This window comes from Narcine bancroftii, chromosome 8, assembly GCF_036971445.1.
Source record: "Narcine bancroftii isolate sNarBan1 chromosome 8, sNarBan1.hap1, whole genome shotgun sequence".
Classification (NCBI taxonomy): domain Eukaryota; kingdom Metazoa; phylum Chordata; class Chondrichthyes; order Torpediniformes; family Narcinidae; genus Narcine; species Narcine bancroftii.
The window spans coordinates 15,455,432-15,476,021 of record NC_091476.1 but is presented as its reverse complement, the minus strand read 5'-3'; the positions used below and the strand labels follow the sequence as shown (position 1 = coordinate 15,476,021).

At 43.8% G+C, this 20,590-nt stretch overlaps 1 protein-coding gene across 5 annotated transcripts in view; it reads left to right on the top strand.

The window, feature by feature from the left end:
* Positions 1 to 20,590, top strand: part of LOC138740383 (rho guanine nucleotide exchange factor 9) — a 311,246-nt gene that overhangs the window by 95,287 nt on the left and 195,369 nt on the right. For all 5 annotated transcript variants that reach the window (XM_069892952.1, XM_069892951.1, XM_069892950.1 and 2 more), the window contains one exon: positions 3,219 to 3,346. In XM_069892952.1, coding sequence (XP_069749053.1) covers positions 3,219 to 3,346 — 128 coding nt within the window. The remainder of the gene's footprint in view (positions 1 to 3,218; positions 3,347 to 20,590) is intronic.

Here is a 20,590-nt window from a genome sequence, read left to right as displayed (position 1 = left end):
CTCTCAATCTGAAGTAGCTGATCCATTACCCCATTACCTCATTCTAAATGTTAACACTGGGGGAAGCAGCCTCACAGTATTTATCTCCTCACGCCTCCTCAGAACCTTACATCTTCCAAAAAAAACTTTCATTCTTTGAAAGAGAGATTGATAATTTTTCACGTCAAACCCCTCATTGCAAAAGTAAGTTTTGAACCTCAGCAATTGAAGTGGTGAAAGATGGAACAGGTACAGAAACAGATGGTGACAGTCAGCTGGCAACAGTCAGGGTGGTTCAACATATCAGAAATAGATGGGGATATAAACAGAAGGCAGGAAGTTGGTCATCAGTGCCATGCAGAAAGGATGCAGGGGAATAAGAGCAGAGGAAGGCTGAAAGAACAACAAAGTGAGTTTTAAACTAGAGGATATGGATCTGATAATTGTCAGAAAAACAGCATTTACTGTCAAGAAGGTGGATTACATGGAGTTCATTTTTTTAGGCATTAATCTTGTAAAATTCAACTCTTCTAGAATAGATCACACAAACAATTATTTTGAGTGAAGTTTTACCAAACTTGACTGAGAACTTACATGTTCAATCTGTTTTAGTGTATTTGACCTTCTTCTCGCATCAAATGGGCACCTAATGTCAATATACACTGAACTGCACATACTAGCATAACAGGAGCTCAAAACTCTAAATTACAACTACAGTAGCGACACCATCAATAGAATTGATTTAAATTTAAAAACAGGAGCACATCATATTTATGGTCCTGATGCAGGATCTTGACTCAAAACATCAACCCTCCCTTTGCTTCATGGATGCAGCATGGTCTGCTGAGCTCTACCAGCTGTTTATTTTTTTTTGCATTTGCACATTAAATTGGTTTGCTGATCTTGTCACTTTCAAGGAACATTTCAAGGTGGCCTAATAAGGTAGCTTAGAAAATTACTGAGGGTTCTTGTGTAGCTTCCAAAGTGCACAGAGGGTGCTTAAACTTAGACTTTATATTTTCTCCAGCAGTGTGCTGCTGGGATGCTTGTTCTAGGAACACTTCAGTTGAGACATGGCAGGCAGACTCCATTACTGAAGACATCATTATGCCACAGTTAGCCCCTAAAGTTGGGTCAGGAATCTCGGGACTGGAGGCAAAGGCATGCCGAGTGTTCTGCTCCCAAAGAGCCCTCTGTGGTGCAGAAAACAACACAAAACTTGAAAGACTGTACAACAGGCTTTAATCAGCTTAAAGTAGAAAGCACCAGATGTGTGTGTATCCTTCGGTTCCATGTGCCGACTGGTTTAGGAAAGAGCCGACTCGAGTCTTTGTATGGGCCGGTGATTGACAGTGAGCAAGGTGGGGCCAGCCTCCCGGGTTACCGACCTGCAGGCACAATGGTTGCCCCCTGCAGTGGGCCGGTAGGAGTGGTGGCTATATCACCACACCCTCAAAGACACCACATCCTCCCTGGACAATGCATTTGTTGGCTGAAAGTGTAAATTGCTAAGTGTGTACGGAGAAGGATCCTTAGGCCCTTTTGCATTGCCTTTGAAAGGCAGTAATTAACCACCTTTTTACCATTTCGCACCTGTGTGAACGTGACGAAACTGGGATGGGGGGGGGTCATTTTCATCCCAATACTTGCCCTTCAAGGTAGGTAGCATCAGAGCCAATGCGTTTCGCATCAGCTCCTGTGTAAAAGCTTTACCCACTTTCCTGGGATGCCAAGGCTTTAATGCTGCAGGTCCCACTTCCCTTTGCACTGGGATGCCGGGTCACTATGTATATATGAATACTTTATTTTAATTTTGTGGTCAAACCCATATCGAGGATTAACCATTACCTAAATACATAAATTGAAATTAAAAAAAAACAATGATACAGGTTCTCCATATTTCAAAACAGCCCCATCTCCCCTCCCTCCCCAACAAACCCCGAGGTAGAAAATAGAAAGGAAAGAAACAGAAAAGAAGAAAAAGAGTAAAGAGGAACTGTTGGGATCTCGGATTCACTTCAGAGGGTCTTATTCCTTGATCTCAAATAAGGGAAAGAATAAGGAAGTGGAACTCAGGAACAGAATAAGTATTCCTAAATATTCAACCCTGCATTCTGCAAGTCCCTGTGTAAAAGGTCACAATGAACTGGCTTTTCTCGGTTCAGTGCGAACACTCTGATCTGACCCGACCTGGCTTTAAACACGGGTCGTTGACACACCAATTTAGTGGGACCTCTGAGTAAAAGGGGTACTTGTCACATTTCATCATCGGCAACATCTCTGATTTATGGGCTGTCCCCAGACACTCAGAGATAGACATCCAGAGATAGATCATCAGTTTGATGAAAGATGCTCTTTGATCTGTCCGAACCTTGTCAGTTTTCCAGCACAGTGAGGTCAATGATGCAAAGCTGCTGACCAGCACATTCCAGGCTGCAGGAGTATTCACTGACAGACGCACTGAGACTTGGTGCAGCCACTATAAGGGCTTTGAGGAGACGAACCACAGTCTTGGGTCTTATCAGGCATTGAGAGGCTAAAACCAGTCAGAAGCCCCTTAAACATGTATGGTGGAATAGCCCCAAAGGGAATGGAAGGAATATTAATGTCAGTAGTGCAATATACAGGTAGTAAAATAAAGGATTAACACTGCAACATGCAGTAACAAAATTAATATGGCACCAAGAACGTGAAAATAATTTGCACCGTTTTCCTTGGTGTATATTTTTCTTGTGAACATACAGGTAGTTTAATTTTGAAATTTAAAAAAAAACAAGACTTTCACCTGTTTTTCATTTAAGATAAACCGAAATATGTCCGTCAATTGAAACCAATAAATTTGAGGCAGGTTTGGTTTTGGATGGCGGTATTATATTTCAATTTGAAATCACTGATCCACTCCAAATTCTCCTGAATATATCTGCGATTGCTCTACCAGGCAATGATATAGCTATCATATTGTGGGTTACAAGCCTCAATCATATCGTAAAAACTGTTTCCAAATCATTTGAAATGGGCCATTATTCTACATTCTAACCTGCATTTAAAAATTTGTAAAATATTGCAGGTTTTGGAGTGTTTATGTAAATAAATTGGGTATGGTCTTCTGAAGTTGCATTTAGATTGTTTTTACAAGAAACATGTGACTGTATAAATGAGTGACATGATTGTTACAAACAAAGGTTGCATCTGGTCACTCCTTGACATTTTGTATTACATATGGTATTTTTCTTTTTCAGCTTATGATGCAGCTGGAATGGACATGTCAAGAATCCATGAAAGTTGTGGAAGTATTAAAGACTACGGTTTCTGTCATGGTACCGGCAGACCTCTGAAGCATGATGCAGAACAGCTGCTGGTAAACAAGGTAAGAAGCATTTCTGCAAAGTATTTCTAACTTGTTCTTGTCTGAGACTTCATTTACATCTGAAACTGCCTTCAAGGATTTTTCATGTGCGTTCCAGTCTAGGCCCGAGGCTTTTGCTCATTATCTTGTACTTTCTCATACAACTGTACCACAGGACTTTGTTTTCCACTGCAATATGAAATGTAAGCCATCCATTTTTTCCTCCCTCCTTTGCTTTCTTGTCTCATGATATTTGTGGAGAATGGCTCGTAGGGCAAGCTTTCCGTTGGATATTGTTGTAGTTTCTTGGTGGCTCGAGAGGATTAGCAGTTGACCAACAAAGTTGGCTCTCTGTCGTGTATCCAGTTTTCTCAGCTTCTCCGGGATGAATTATTTTCAAGGTATGTAAGTCACCAATTGACAAATATCTGGATGAATGGCAGACCAGACTTTGAACTCAAATTTGATGACTAGAGATTCACCATATTTGCTGGCAACTTCTTGGAAACTTTCTGAAGAAAGGATAGAATGGTTACTGTCTTGGAGACGATGCATTGAATAGAATATCACAAACAAAATTTTGAATGAATAAATATTGTGAATGTTTGATTTTGAAACATATATTTGTGGATTCCTGGACTTTGGCTTTGAAAATTAGTTTTATTTGCTAAACAAATATATCATCATTACAGGAAATGTATTTTCCTTAAAATATGACAGCAGAATGGCAAAACAGCATGTCAAGAACAGAAATAAAATTGGAGTCAAATTTTCCAAAACACTGCTCATGAGATGCAATATCAGGAATACCACAATTTAGTGACTTCATTAATCTTTCGCAATTTAAAAACAGAACCTGTAGGGTGAAAGGAAAACTGGAATGTGGAGCAGTGGAGATGTCGAGTCAAGTCAAGTTCCTTGTCAACTGATTGTACAAGTACAATACGACGAAACAGTGTTTTCCAGTCGTCGGTGCAAAACACGCAGACACACAATCAGACATAACACATATGTAGGACAAACAATACACACATGGGACAAGTATTTAAACCATACAAATAAATAAATAAATATTGCTTAATGAATATAAGAGTCTCGGATGGTCAGTGTGAGCAGCTCCTTTGGTCAATTGGCATTCTTGCTGCCCATGGGAAGAAGCTGTTCCTCAGCCTGGTGGTGCTGGCTCTGATCCTCCTTTATCTCTTCCCCGGTGGGAGCAGCAGAAAGATGCTGTGTTCAGGGTGGAAGGGGTCTTCAATGATTTAGCACATCTTCTTCAGACAACGATCCCGGTAGTTCACATTGATGGGTGTGGGGGGGGGGGGGGGAGAGGGGAGAGAGACTCCAGAGATCCTCTCTGCCATTCCTGTGGATTGACCTTTGATACATTTTTCTGCACCAACCGTACCACACTGTGATGCATCCGACCAGGACTCTCTTGATGGAGTTCCTATGGAAAGTTGACATTAAGGAGGCCAGTAGCCTTGCCTGCTTCAGTCTTATCAGGTATTACAGTTACTGTTGTGCCTCCTGACAAGTGAGAAGTTGTTAAGTGTTTACGATAGGTCAAAATAGTTTTAAAATGGTTCACTGACCATGTGAAGATTTTTATATTGCAACATGTGCACATAGTAAAATATCCTCTGATTTCCTGGTTTTTAGTCTGGATTCTTCCTCACTGAATCTTTTGTAAACTTTACCAATACTATCTCAAAGAAAAAACAGGAAATTATAATTAGATAAAAGGTTTCTATTATTGATTGCTCTGCAGGATTGCCACAGGAATATTATGTGAATGACAGGAGCAGGATCAAACTTGGTGATAATGCTGTCCTCAATTGATAAATTGCTACTGCCAGTCACTGTCCACATTTGCAACTGATGAATAGCACTGTTGCAGAGATATCAATGTCCTGGTGTCATTGATGCCCTGTTTTAAGATTTGGAAAATCCATGAATTTGGTGAGGAGTGCTGGACGGAGGGAGGGGAAATTAATAGTACAGGGAGAGAGGCGTGCAGTTTAATAAAGACTGAGAGCTTTGTTGATTACCATTTATCGGCTGGGAAGGAATCAAGAATCTTGTGATAATCATATGTGTTTGGTCTGGAGTTAATAAATGGATGGATGTTGAATTTTTTGGGAGATACTGAATTTATTAAGAGAACAGATTAGTGGTTAGGAGTGGCGAAAAATGTGGTGAGGGAAAGTCTTAAGTTCATGGGAGGTCTCGCCATAATGTTGGAAGGAGAAGAGTCCCAATGGAGAACTGATAAATTTGCTTAGAGTGGATGGACCTGAATTGGCAACCTGAAACCTGCCCCAGAAAGCCCCTTTAACTCAGAAGCAAGTTTCAGAAGCCATTGTACTCTGTACAAGAGTACAAAAAAGATTTATTATGATAGCCTTAGCTGTAGCAAAAAAATGTATTATGTCAACCTGGAAATCAGAAGAGAGCCTGAGAGTACAGCAATGGTACATGGAAATTAATAAATGTATTCCATTGGAAAAAATAACATATAATTTAAGAAATAACATCACAGTATTCAAACAAATTTGGGAACCATTCATGGAACACAACAGAGATGTCCTACTGCGGACTTCCACCACCTAAAGTGACGGAAGGAGAAGAAGACGAAATGAACTGACCCAGTGTGTAAAAGTAGATGACACAATTTTCTTGTTTATTTTCATTGTGTGAGGACATAGTTCAATGGGTTTAATGTATCATATATGTTGAACGTTGAGTGGGTGGGGAGGGGGGGGTGAAGGAGGGAGGAAAGGGAGGGGGGAAAAGGGGAGAAAATGACACTGTGTATATTCAAGAGGGAAATGTTTGTGCATATTTTGGTCAGTATGGTTCATAGTGTGAAAAATAATTTAAAAAAAAAGTAGCATCCAGCTGTATGCTTGGAATCTCTATATGTTACACGTTAACTGTGAATCCCTGAAAATCAGTCTCAGTTAATCCATGTTGTTTATCCTCAATTTTCAATCAATTTTACTTTTCGCAGTAATTTAATTATTTTGTGCACAGGGACAAAATGGGAGTCAACATCTCACAGTAGTGGTGCGAAAGCAGTTTACCAGAATGGCAGATTCATGTGATCTCTTCAGGGCTTCAGACCTAAAACATGAATTCTGTCTCACTTTCAAGAGATGCTCTGTGACTTGATGAGTGTTTCCAGCATTTTCAGGTTTTCTTTTAGAATTCCAAGATCTAAGTTTTAAAAAAAATTGACTTGATCAAATGGGTTTCCCTTCCACTGATTCGGTGTAGCTGGGATCGATTTTGCTTCATTTTTTATAGTGAAAATGAATATTTCATATTTCAGGTCTCAGATTTATTGCTAGAGTACATATATGATATCATATACAACACTGAGATTCTTTTCTCTGTGGGTGAGGCAGAATTACCTCTTAGTTAATAGTGAAAAAAAAAACTGTATACAATGTGCACATGTAAACAAATCGACAATGAGATAGACAACAGACTCGCCAAGGCAAATAGCGCCTTTGGAAGACTACACAAAAGAGTCTGGAAAAACAACCAACTGAAAAACCTCACAAAGATAAGCGTATACAGAGCCGTTGTCATACCCACACTCCTGTTCGGCTCCGAATCATGGGTCCTCTACCGGCACCACCTACGGCTCCTAGAACGCTTCCACCAGCGTTGTCTCCGCTCCATCCTCAACATCCATTGGAGCGCTTTCATCCCTAACGTCGAAGTACTCGAGATGGCAGAGGTCGACAGCATCGAGTCCACGCTGCTGAAGATCCAGCTGCGCTGGATGGGTCACGTCTCCAGAATGGAGGACCATCGCCTTCCCAAGATCGTGTTATATGGCGAGCTCTCCACTGGCCACCGTGACAGAGGTGCACCAAAGAAAAGGTACAAGGACTGCCTAAAGAAATCTCTTGGTGCCTGCCACATTGACCACTGTCAGTGGGCTGATAATGCCTCAAACCGTGCATCTTGGCGCCTCACAGTTTGGCGGGCAGCAACCTCCTTTGAAGAAGACCGCAGAGCCCACCTCACTGACAAAAGGCAAAGGAGGAAAAACCCAACACCCAACCCCAACCAACCAATTTTCCCCTGCAACCGCTGCAACCGTGTCTGCCTGTCCCGCATCGGACTTGTCAGCCACAAACGAGCCTGCAGCTGACGTGGACTTTTTACCCCCTCCATAAATCTTCGTCCGCGAAGCCAAGCCAAAGAAAGAAGAAGAAACAAATAAAGAAATGCATACAAACTGTGCAATACAGAGAGGGAAATAAATCAATAAATTGCCAAAGTAATCCTTAAATTAGTCCCTGTTTGAGTTTATTGTTGAAAAGTCTGGTGGTGGAGGGATAGCGGGTGTTCCTGAACCTGGGGGTGCGAGTCTTGTGGCACTTATACCTCTTTCCTGATGGTAGCAGTGAGAACAGAGCATGTGCTAGTGGTGTGGATCCTTGATGATTGCTCCTGCTCTACGACGGCAGCGTTCCCCATAGGTGATGGTGGGGAGGGTTTTGCCTGTGATATCCTCAGCTGTGTCCACGACCTTGGTCAAGGGTATTGGGTCACCCCATACCAGACCATGACGCAGCCAGTCAGCACACTTTCCACCATACATCTGTAGAAATTTGCCAAGGTTTCTTTTTTTTTTGAAAATTTTATTTAAAAATTTTAAACAGCCAAAAATAAAAACAAAATAGTATAAAACTACCCCCTTCTACCCCCCCACCTATCTCACCCTCCCCCCCACCTATCTCACCCTCCCCCCTACGGAGCTTAAAAAACACAATAACATCAAATTATAACAGGTGTGCCATCCTTTTACATCTTTCGTCACATACCAAACTTTTATTTAACATCTAAACCCATGCATTCCAAATACAAACTCCACATTTTAATTAAAAAAAATAGTTATTTTGTAAATTATATATTATTTTCTCTAAGTAAATACATGACTGAATTTCATTATGTCATCTTTATATATTCAATTCAACATCATTTTTCCAAGTTCCAGCTATACACTTTCTGGCCACCGCCAAAGTGAACCGAATAAATGCAATTTGAGGTTTATCCAAACATAAACTTGCCGTAATTATATTCATATATCCCAATAAATATACCCATGGATCCACATATAAATCTGCCAAGGTTTCTGATGTCATACCAAACCTCTGCAAACTCCTGTGGAAGCAGAGGTGCAGACCTGCTCTCTTCACAATACCATGAATGTATTGGGTCCAGGAAAGATCCTCCAAGATAATGACTCCCAAGAACTTGAATGTGCTCACCCCCTCCACCTCTGATCCCTCAATGATCACTAGATTAGACATCTCTGTTTTACCCTTCCTGAAGTCAACAATCAGCTCCTTGGTATTGGTGACATTTGCTTTGAATGCATGTTGGAGTATCTGCTACTGCTCATATTACACCTGAGAAATGACTAGTCACACTTTATAGCAAATACATCCCAAGAAAAGGCAGAGGGGAGAAAAAAATCAAGGGAAAATATCTGTCAAACATGCCAGTGTCACGACGTTTGTTTTGGAAGTGGTGCATTGAACATACATTTGTGTTGTAGGATCACATGAGTCACACTTATATCAGCATAACTTCTGACTTATTAAAGCCACGGCATCACTCAAGGCTTATTTTGCATACACCCCCATGTACCATCATTGTCAATTATTTGGGTAAATCTGTGGGAGATGGGATGAATCATAAAATAATAAGCATTTGCGCCGTTTGACTTGCACTTAATGAGAATGGGATAGACCCAAGAGATTACAAAAGTTGAAAGGTGTTCACATTTTGGGAGTGTTATATTTATTTGAATGCATTACACCTTTTTATTGTGCTGCAAAACGACAGCTAGAAGTTGTCTTTTGGCCAATTTTCAGACCTGAGTTAAGTGCTTGGTTTTCAAGTAAGAAGGCCAGAAATCTCAGCACCCTTTAATAGCTGTTCTGCCACTAGTTATTGCACCTCCATTGGCATCATGTTTATTTAAAGAAAAGGAACATCAGGTTACTGTTTCACCAACAGCAGCTGAAGGTAATCCCCAAGGATAAGGCTTGGGAGGAGGAATGAATGGGTTCAAGGTGTGGTTGAAGCCGTGCACTTCACTTCCAATCTCCAAGGGAAAGGTGGGAATTTCTGGAGAGGCAATCATATTGGGGAGGTACTGCTGAATGGCATCCATCTGTGGCCTTCAGAGTCCATGTAGAACCAAGAGAAAATCTTCTGCTGCTTTATATTTTGAGATAAAATGTATTTTGTTGATGGCCTCCAGTGATGACCTTTAATTAATCCTTTTAAGGCCACTCTGCTCTGCTCCCTTGTCAACAGCATTAATTCTTCCTCTTGCATAAATTGAATGAAATCATTATTATTGATCAACAATGTGAAATTGTTTCAATAAAATAAGACTTAGTAATATTAATTAATTTGGTGGACCAAATAATTTAATTTAAAATGATCATAGTCCTCATTTTATAAACCATTATTTAAACTTTGTGGGAAGTACTGCATTTCTTCCATAAGAATGATCAGGAGAAAACAAAATTTCACCAAGAGAAAAATGCAATGAATGTGAGTCTGTAATTTTTGTAGCAATCGGTTCAATTACTTTTTGCCGTGTCGTGATTATTGTGTGGGAAAATATGGCATTGCATGATCAGATGAATTGGATGAGTAACATTATTTGGCTCATCTACAATATCATGTTTTCCTTGGTTCAGTGGGTAGCACTCCTGCCTCTGAATCACAAGGTTGTGGGTTCAAGTCCTACTCTCTATGGACTTGAGCAGAAAAACCACTGCAGTCACTCCGAGGCGGGGCTGATGGGAAAAACACACTTGTGCAGATGCTGACATAGAGAGAAGATATATGACTGTGGACCTGTTTCATTTCCCAGGAAGAGGTAAAAGATTGTTTGGTAATACTTCAAAGTGAATTAGGGGAGTTATCCCTTGGGGCGTGATCATTACTGATTTCTACACCCCCCACCCCCAAAGATATCACACAGTCCTTTACTTATTCATCCTTTGTTTGCAGTTCACTCCATTTTCCTTTTTCCTACAACTGAACAGCGCTGAAGTAAGAATTGTTGCCCTATATTCCCTTGATGCATACATCAGTATTCGTAATCAGTAAAATCATTGAAAATGATGAGCATTAGAGACATTAGGAATATTAGAGATTGCCATCACAGGGCTCTCATCAGATAATTATGTTCAAAGGACCATAAGGTATTTTGAGGGCCCTTTCTATTAACCGTTTCATCTATTCCATTTGTACCATAATCCTTCTGTTGATAAATCCAAGGAACTGCTGAATAAAGCTGAGAATCTGATGGAAACTGGGATAATGGGGCAGCAGAGCGGTGGAGCCAGTTGAGCTGTTGCCTCGCAGATTGTACGCTGATGTTGCCTATGTGGAGTTTGGTCCTTCTCCCCCATAACAGCGTGGGCTTTCTCCACATGCTCCAGTTTCTTCCTACTTGCCAAAGAAAAGTATATTACTCCTTTGAACACTCCTGGTGGTTAATACCACTTGTACAAATCCCAGGTAGGTCGGGCCAATTGTGCACAGTAATTTACACAGTCCACAGATCTGATCTAGGGCAGCTACTGCACATTCACCTCATTTCCTTTGTAAAGCCCTTGATTAGATCATGAGAATCATTCATGTTCCGCCTCCTATTCTCTTCTTTGGTATATTAAGACGGAATTTTGCCAAGAATTGAGAAATGCAATTTTTCCCTTGAAGAAGAACGGTAGAATCAGAGGCAGAGTTGAAGGGGACATGTGGACGATAAAATAGGAGTAGTGATGGGATTAGTGGAGGGTTGGATTGTCACCTGCATCCCTTATCATCAGATGTACCATCAAAAGCATGCTGTCAGGGTGCATCAACACTTGGTACAGGAACTAGTCCACCTGAGATGGCAAGAAACTGCAGAGTTGTGAACACTGCTCAGACCATCACAGATACACCCCCACCTCATCGACTACATAGATAACATCCACTGACTTGGAAAAGCATTCAACATATTCAAAACCTCATCCATTCCCAGCCATCCTCACTTTTTCCTTTCCCGTCAGGAAGAAGATTCTCAAATATAAGATCATGCACCACCTGACCCAAGGGCTGTTTCTTTCCCATCATTATTAGATACCTGAATGAATTACAAAGTATTAAAATTATGTTGTTTTTTTTCTCCATAACATATAATCTCTGTATCTCTGAACTTGTTTTATTGTTGTACTATGTCTGAATGTCAAGCTGGATAGCTCTCAAAACCAACTCACTGCATCTTGGTACACAAGTTCAAATAGTTGCTCTGCTGTATGGATCTGTAATCTCTGCTTTGATTCTGATATATTTTTGGGTGTCAAAGCTGAAATAGGACAACATGATATAGCTGTTTTGTGATCTTTTGTGTGAAAAGCTGAAATCGGACAGCATGTGGCAGATTTAAAGGTGACCGTTCCTTGTGCATGGTGGAAGTATTTACAGCTTTTCCACTGATTGGAGTAACAAGACATTTGTCAATTCTTGGCAAAATTCCACCTTAATATACCAAAGAAGAAAATAGGAGGAGGAACATGAATGATTTTCATGATCTAATCAAGGGCTTTACAAAGGAAATGAGGTGAATGTGCAGTAGCTGCCCTAGATCAGATCTGTGGACTATGTAAATTACTGTGCACAATTGGCCCTACCTACCTGGGATTTGTACAAACAGTATTAACCACCAGGAGTGTTCAAAGGAGTGACATACTGTATGGGGGAAGATGCATTCTCCTGGCAGCAGACCCATGGAAGATTTTTTTTTGCTCTCAGATCTGTAGCAGTTGAAATGACATCTGCCTTCAATTTATTTGTATAAGATTCCAAAGTTTGCATTGAGATCATAACAAATCTTAGATTGTTAACTACATAAAATAAATAATATCTTCTCTATTGATAAGCCAAAACATTGGATTATCCACCTTGGATAAGGCCGATCCATAAGATGGAGAAATGTGATTTCCATCAATTACCAGGTTCCCTCAAGTTCACATGCCTGTCACTGCACTCATTTACATCTTTGATTAGTTCAGCCCTTCTTGATCAATTTCCTCCTTCCTGATCTTATGTGTGGGATTCAGTGAAAAGTAGGGCTGCGGGCACGAGTTAATGTTGAGTTGAATGCGATGGGTGAGTGTGAGAATGGTGCAGCACCAAGGTGCTGCAAGTTAGTGAGAGAAAAAGACAGATCACTGAGAATAGACTGCTGAGGTTGTTAGTTGTCTCATCATCTCCAAAGGCTCTGCCTGGTCCTTTGCTCAAGATCTCACATGCTTCTTCTTTCACATGTTGCGTGATGGGATGGAGCCTATCTTGGACCCTCATCTTACTTCCATCCACACAATTTCAGAAAGTGAACATTTATTTTTGTGAAATGCCTGATGAAATGAGAATTTCTTCTCAAAATTAGATTCTGGACTATATTCCAGAATGATCATAATATTTGTTGCCAGATCACAAATTGAGTGATAGTGAATTGGCAATTCATTTGAGGCTCCGTTTGATCTTACCTCCCTTGTCAATGTGCTTTATTCTTGTGATTCTTTTTGTAAAAATACAAGGTGAATGCCTTCCATTTTAAACAATACATATTTTCAAAGGACTTTCCCAATGCAAATGGAAAAGTGGTCAATGGCCGTCAGGTATCACCATCTACCTCAGGGGATAAAAGTGTTTCATTAGCTCCCTGCAAAGAGCCAGGAGAGTACCCTGTAATTTAAAGTCGTTGCACAGACTTGTATGTTATCTGGCAGACCTTCTGTCATTATTATGGAGTAGATAGATGATGTGTTATTCCCGAAAGGTTCACCATTATGCTTGTGAGCCACAGGCATTCCCTTGCCTCAAAGCACTCCTTCAGAAGAAAAATATAAGAGAGAAGACAGCTGGAAGAATTTCAACATGTAGTCTTTTTTTAATGTCATTCTCCAACACATTTGCTGTAAATTGGAGCTCAATGTGCACATAATCTCAGTCTGAGGTGATTCGTGATGAAATCTTTAACTGGGTCTAGGAATTGACAAAAGGAGTAGGTTGTCATTGGAGACAGCCTTTGGATGATTGGTCACTCAGTCATGAGGTTGTAAAATACCGTACAGCTGTGGATTCCTACTAGTTTGAGAATTTCCCCCGTGAAGCACTTTAAAAGCTTCTTACTATTTTAGAGGCGCAATATGAATGTGTGTTGTTGGATCTTCAACTGTTCATTTACCCATCATGATTTCACATACCTAATGCTGAGAGACTGAAATACATTTGTGAATAGGTCCATATTTCAAACTCCCTGCCTCAGTCTTTTGGGCAACCATCCGCTTGTACTCAGTAGGTAGTGTCTTTTTCAATTCTGATTGCTTCATTTCTGCCTTTCTTTTTGCTTGTTTCATAATCACTTTATGGAAAATACTACATGATAGAGGATGGATAGAAATGGCACAAACTATGTGGAATGGCTACATAACTAAAACAATCCATTCCAGGATTCCTTTTCTTAAATATCCTTAACTACAATAGAAATGAAATGCACAGCTATACACAAGCTACGGAAAAGTAGAAGCTTCAGCACATCTTTTTGCTTGCTGGAGATATGTCTGCAAAGAGCAAACTAGGCTGATTATTCCAACCACAAATTGGTTGAGGGCTGTAAGCATACAAATAGAGAACAGATAGGACTGGGGAGAGAACAGTCTATTGAACACACCACTCTGGCTGGATTTTTAATGGTCAAACGATTAACCTTCTGAACCAGATTCCCCTCATGCATTTTTCCATCTCAAAAAACTCATTGAATATTTAGACGGCCAATTTTCAGAAGTCAAGTTGTGAATTTTGAATTTGATCTTGCCTTTGCTGTCGGTTACTTGGTTCCCTTCCAGCAGATTCTCAATAAAAGATGTTAGGCCAATGGGTTTGTAGATTGCTGCCTCAATCTATCCCTGCAGATATCTTCAAAATAGGGACTAATTTTGATAACTTCTAGTTTAAGGGATCATTCCCTAATCTTACTGAAAGACTGAAGATTGTCAACTATTCATTACTCTGTAGCGGCAGCGACATTGCTCCTGCAATAACACACACAACCAGACGGCTTGAGCTCAGTGAGCAGATTAGTTTATTGCAGGCTGCTGGGCTGCACTTATACTCTCAGCCCGGACCTGGCTGAGAACCGCGCTGGAGGGTGCTGATGTCACCTGGGTGTCACATAGTCCCCCAGCGCGGGTTTCTGAGCCCCATGCTGGAAGGAAGGGAAATCCCTGATGGCGCCATTTTGGCCAGCTGCCCCGCCGCGTGGCTTACAAGCGGGGCCGGTTCGCCTGCCTTGCGGTGAGCCACCACACAGCCTCCCCCAGAACTGGTGCCAATGTCCTTTTTTGCCGGGCGGCCTCACTTCTTAGGCTGGGCAACAACCACGGGATCTGTAGGATCGAGGTGGCTGGCTTCAGCCTGTCCATGGTAAACAGCTGCTGCCTGCCGCCCATGTTCAGTGTGAACGTCGAGCCAGAACGCTGAACAACCCTGTACAGCCCCTTGTACGGTCGTTGCAGAGGTGCTGCAGTCGGGCCCACCTGAACGAAAACGTACTCCATGGAAAACAATTCGCTGGGAACTTGAGACGGGCCGGCGCCATGCCTGGGAGGCGGTGGGGAGTCCAAGCGTGCCCTGAGGTGAGGAAGTAGTTCATGCGGCGACTGCTGGGGATTGTGAGGTGCGTTGACGAATTCACCAGGTAGTGCCAGCAGCGCACCATAGACCAGCTCAGCTGATAACGCCTGCAGATCTTCCTTAGGAGTGGAGCGGATGCCTAGGAGCACCCAAGGCAGTTCGTCCATCCAGTTGGGACCAGTGAGGTGGGCCATGAGCGCCGACTTAAGGTGGCGGTGCAGACGTTCGACCAGTCCATTGGCCTGTGGGTGGTAGGCCATGGTGTGGTGTAGCTGGATCCCCAACCTGTTGGCGAGTTGTTCCCAGAGCACAGATTTGAACTGGGTGCCCCGACCGCTGGTGAGGTGAGCCGGGATACCAAACTGGGCAACCCAACCATGCAACAGTGCTCGGGGGCAGGAGTCGGTGGAGGTTTCTGGCATTGGGATCGCCTCAGGCCAGCGAGTGGTGCGGTCCACCACCGTAGACAGGTAACGGACATGCTCGAACTCCTGTATGGGCGCCCTGGTGTGCCTGTGCACCTTAGATGTCTGGCAATGGGTGCATGCTCTGGCCCAGTCTGTGATCTTGCTTCCGCAGCCCATGCCATATGAACAGTTCTGCCACCATCCAGACCGTGGACCTGATGGACGGATGTGAAAGGTCATGGATGTGATGGAAGACCTGCCTGCGCCACTGCTAGGGAACCACTGGCCATGGGGTACCCAAGGAGATATCACACAGGATGGTGCCTTCACCGCTCAGAGTTGGGAGGTCTCGGAACTGCAGGCCAGTGATGGTGGTCTTGAAGGCCCTCGTCTCCTTATCAGCTTCCTGGTCCTAGGCAAGCTGGTCGAAGTCGAGGCTGGGCGTCAGCGTACAGATGGCCAGTCGCGAGAGAGCATCGGCCACCACATTGGCCTTCCCCGCCTTGTGCCGAATGTTGGTGGTAAACTCCGACATGAAGGAGAGGTGACGCTGCTGGAGGGCCGACCAGGGATCCTTTGCCATCACAAGCGCCTGGGTGAGGGGTTTGTGGTCGGTGAAAATGGTAAAAGTCCTCCCCTCCAAAAAATAGCGCAAATGCCGCACCACCAGGTACATGCCCAGTAACTCGCGGTCGAAGGCACTATACTTGCGTTCCGTCGGGCAGAGCAGGCGGCTGAAGAATGCCAGCGGCTTCCAATGTCCATTCACCTGCTCTTCCAGGAAGGCACTGACAGCTGTGGCAGAGGCATCGAAAGAGAGTGCCATATGCAGGTCGGTATGTGGGTGGGCGAGCATGGCGGCCTTTGCGAGGGCATCCTTGGTGGCCTCGAATGTGATGCAGGGTTCTGGGTTCCAGGTGAACGTCTTGTGCTTGGCTGTAATGAGGGAGAACACCGGCTGCATGATGTGCGCAGCTCTCGGGATGAAGTGGTTGTAAAAGTTGACCATACTCGCGAACACCTGCAGCCTCTTGAGGGTGTCTGGGCATGAGAATTCCCTGATAGCAGCGACCTTCGCAGCGGCAGGCGTGGCTCCTTCGGCCGTGATGGTATGGCCCAGGAACTGCATGGACTCTTTCCCGAACTGATAATTGGCCGGGTTGATGGTAAGGCCGAAGTCAGCCAGCTGGGAGAAAAGGGCACATAGGTGGGCCTTGTGTTGTGCCCGATCCTTGCTGGCGACAAGGATGTTGTCCAAATAAATAAGGACAAAATCCAAGTCCCTGCCCACAGAGTCCATGAGGCGCTGGAAGGTCTGAGCGGCGTTCTTGAGCCCGAATGGCATGCGCAGGTGTTCGAACAAGCCAAAGGGGGTGATGATGGCCTCAGGGTGCACTGGGATCTGGTGATATCTGTGCACCAGGTCAACCTTGGAGAAGATCCTCACGCTATGCAGATTGTCTGTAAAGTCCTGGATGTGAGGGATGGGGTAAATGGTCAGGAACGGTTGCCTCGTTGAGCCGTCGATAGTCTCTGCAGGGACGCCAGCCGCCGGAGGCTTTCGGGACCAGGTGGAGCAGTGAGGCCCATCGGCTGTCGCACCGCCGAATAATCCCCAGCTCCAACAGGTGCGAAAGCTCCTCCTTCGCTATCTGGAGCTTGTCAGGCGGGAGCCGGCGTGCCTTGGCGTGAACCGGCAGGCCCTGAGTGGAGATGGGGTGGAACACCCCATGGCGTGGTGAGGTGGCGGAGAACTGTGTCTTGAGGAGTGTCGGGAACTCATCCAGGATCCGCTGGAACTCGTCTCTGGGTGTGCTGATCGTGGCCATCTGCGGTTGCTCTGAGTGGGAGGCATCGAGGCGAACAGCCAGGAAGGTATGGGAGTCCACCAGCTGCCTACCTCGAATGTCCACCAGAACCCTGTGTGCGAGGAGGAAGTCTGCACCCAGGACGGCAGTCAGGAGGGATGAGATTGTGAAATTTTGTTGGCTGATCTGGAATTGGGTGTCTTGTCTCCATACGTCTGGATTGCCATTGCGTTGGCCATACGGAGGGGAGGTCCATGAGGTCGGTTCCTGGATTTGATGGCCATGGCCGGGATGACGCTGATCCGGGCTCCAGTGTCAACGAAGAACCGCCGGGCGCTGACTGAGACCCGCAGGTAGAGAAGGTTGTGTCCTTGGCCAGCCGCCACAGCCATTAACAGCAGCCAACCTGGTTGTTTCCCTGGAACGAGCAGGGCTGACGACACTTCCGAGCCTTGGCTCCCCAGCGCTGGTGGTAGAAGCAGAGGCCTGAAGCGGATGCTGTGGCCTTGGTTATGCTCTTGGGGGCCCCTGCAGGGGCAGGGTGCTCCACTGCAGTGCTAGGGGCAGGCTTGGTGTGGTCATGCCCTTTTCTCGTGCCTGCTGGTCCACTGAGCCTTCCGAGAATCGTGCGAGCCATAGCTCTTGGGCCTTCTGGACGACCTTCCTTTTGTCGGTGAAACTCTCCTGGGCCAGCAGCAGCCGGATGTTCCCAGGCATATGGTTGAGGAAAATGCGCTCGAAGAGTGGGCAGTTGGTGTGCTCACCCATGAGCGTGAGCATCTCGTCCATCTGTTCCATTGGGGACCTAACCCCCAGGGCGTTGAGATGCAGCGTCCGAGTGGCATGCTGGTGTCTGGATAGTCTGAGGGATCCGGTAAGCACTTGCTTGATGGTCTCGTACTTGTCCTCGGCTGGTGGGTGCTGAACAAGATACAGCATGCATCTGGCGGTGGTCTGGTCCTACACTGCTCCTGCAATAACACAAACAACCAGATGGGTGGAGCTCAGTGAGCAGACTAGTTTATTGCAGGCTGCTGGGCTGCACTTATACTCCCAGCCCGGACCTGGCTGAGAACCGCACTGGAGGGTGCTGACGTCACCCGAGCGTCACGTGGTCCCCCAGCGCAGGTTTCTGAGCCACATGCTGGAAGGAAGGGAAACCCCTGACAGTGCCATTTTGGCCGGCTGCCCCAACGCCTGGTTTCCAAGCAGGGCCGGTTCGTCTGCCTTGTGGTGAGCCGCCACAACTCCATTATTTATTCAGAGTTGGATATAATCTGGAGCCCTGTCAATTTGAGCTTTTCCGATTTGTCCAAGATGCTAATATTTCGAGAAATGTAAAATCTTCAGATGTTGGAATCTTGAACAAAGAACTGGTTGAGGAACTAAGCAGTCCAGCATGGGTAGAAATGGTCTGTCAACATTTTGAGTCTGATCTCTTTATCATATCTCCAGTCCCAAAACATTGGCTATTTCTACCCATATGAGCTGTTTGATCCATTGAGTTCCTCATTAATCCTTTGTTTGCCGATGTGGCTATTTAGATCTTAATAATACTATTCACTACTACCATTTACCTCTCAGATCATGGCAATTTTTTAGCTGATACAAAGTTAGTCATTAAGGATTCCTGCTTTAACAGAGTTTGAATCAATCCTGTTGTACATTCACTGGCTTATATTTTTCTGGGGATTTTATATTTGATTTAGTTAGAAAGGATTTACTTTGCCTGAATTCTCTTCACAAATACTAAAGGTTGTTTACATGCATTTTTTGTTGTCTTGTGAGTTAAATGTCTGAAGATGCTTTCTGTTTTAATTCACAACCACAAGGAAATAAAAGCAGGAAGAGCCATCTGGTCCTCTCAAGCCTGCTGCATCATTTAATTTTTCCATTCATTCCATAATAGGTTTTCCCCCCAATGTTTATTGTCTTGAACTGAGGTACAATGAGAAGGTTTGGTTTTCCATCCAGTACAGCAGTGAAAGCACAGTGCAGTTACCAAGAGATGAGATTGTGCCGAGTACAGAGTTACTGAACCATTCAGGGCAGAGCAAGGGCAACATTACAAGTGTGAGGTTTGTTCAGGAGTCTGATAATAGTGGGAAAGATAATGTTTAGTCCCACATGCAGCTCATATGGCATGGCTTTTGCCTCTCAGCCTGTTGTGTATTGTTCAAATCCCACTCTGAATAAATGTAGAGCTATTGGAGATGCATCTTTTGATGACGGCCATGTTCCACTACTCTGCATTTGGCAACTCCAACATTCTTTGTTTGAAGTTCCTTTGTCTATGTTCTCTCCTTCTCACCACTTTCATTCACTCATTGATTAATAATCGTGTTTACAACTGATCACCATGGCCATTCAGCTCTACCCTATCAGGGATATCAACCATTCACCCTCTTCCTATCAGCTCAACAAGCTACTTTTCTCTCCTTCCCAGTTCTAACAGAGGGTCTTCAACCTGAGCTTTTCTTTCCACAGATGCCACATGACTTTCAGAATATTAGCAGCATTTTCTGTTGTTATTTTAGATTTCCAGTATCTGTACTTTTGTTTATTTTTGATTGGCTGTAGGTAAGAATAGGCCAATTTAAATTGAACTATATTATCATATGGCCTGTCAAGGTGTGCTTTCAAATGAAAATTTGCTACCACACTGGGATAATGGTTGAAAAGTAGTTTATACCTAGTTACCCCAGCAATGATCTAACTAAAGAAACAATCATCGATGGTGTCCATTGGCTCAGCTACTCTTTCCCTTTGCATGAGATAAGTTAATGGTAGAAAAGTTAAGGTCTCACAAAACAAATTGGGTCCAGGCTGGAAGGTTGGAGAAGGAGCATGCGCTTGATGTTTTTCTCAAACAATAGGCACTCTGGGGATATGCAGAAAGTCAGAGAGCATGATAACAATATTATCATTTACTTTAGAGGGTGCTGATCACTTTATTGGATGCTGGCTTCTCTGAGGCTTGATGTCCTGGCAATCTGTAAGGAAAGTTCTTTAGCAGCTGCTTTAAGAAGGGCATTTGTAATGGTCCTCCTGTTCTACTGGCCTTACACAGGGCCACAAGAACAGAAGGGCCATTACAAATGTTCGAATGAAAAAGCTTAAGGTCTGGAAAATCATCTAACAAAAATGGTCCATTCCTTCTGACAAATGCACACTTTCTGAAGATTAGTACCTTGCCAATGACATTGGTCTCAATTTTTTAAAATTTCATCATTGCTCGTGAATATCTACAACAACTTTGTAAATCCTATTTGTATATTCCAGCAGTTTCTTAAAAAGCAAAAAACAAAAATTGCAAC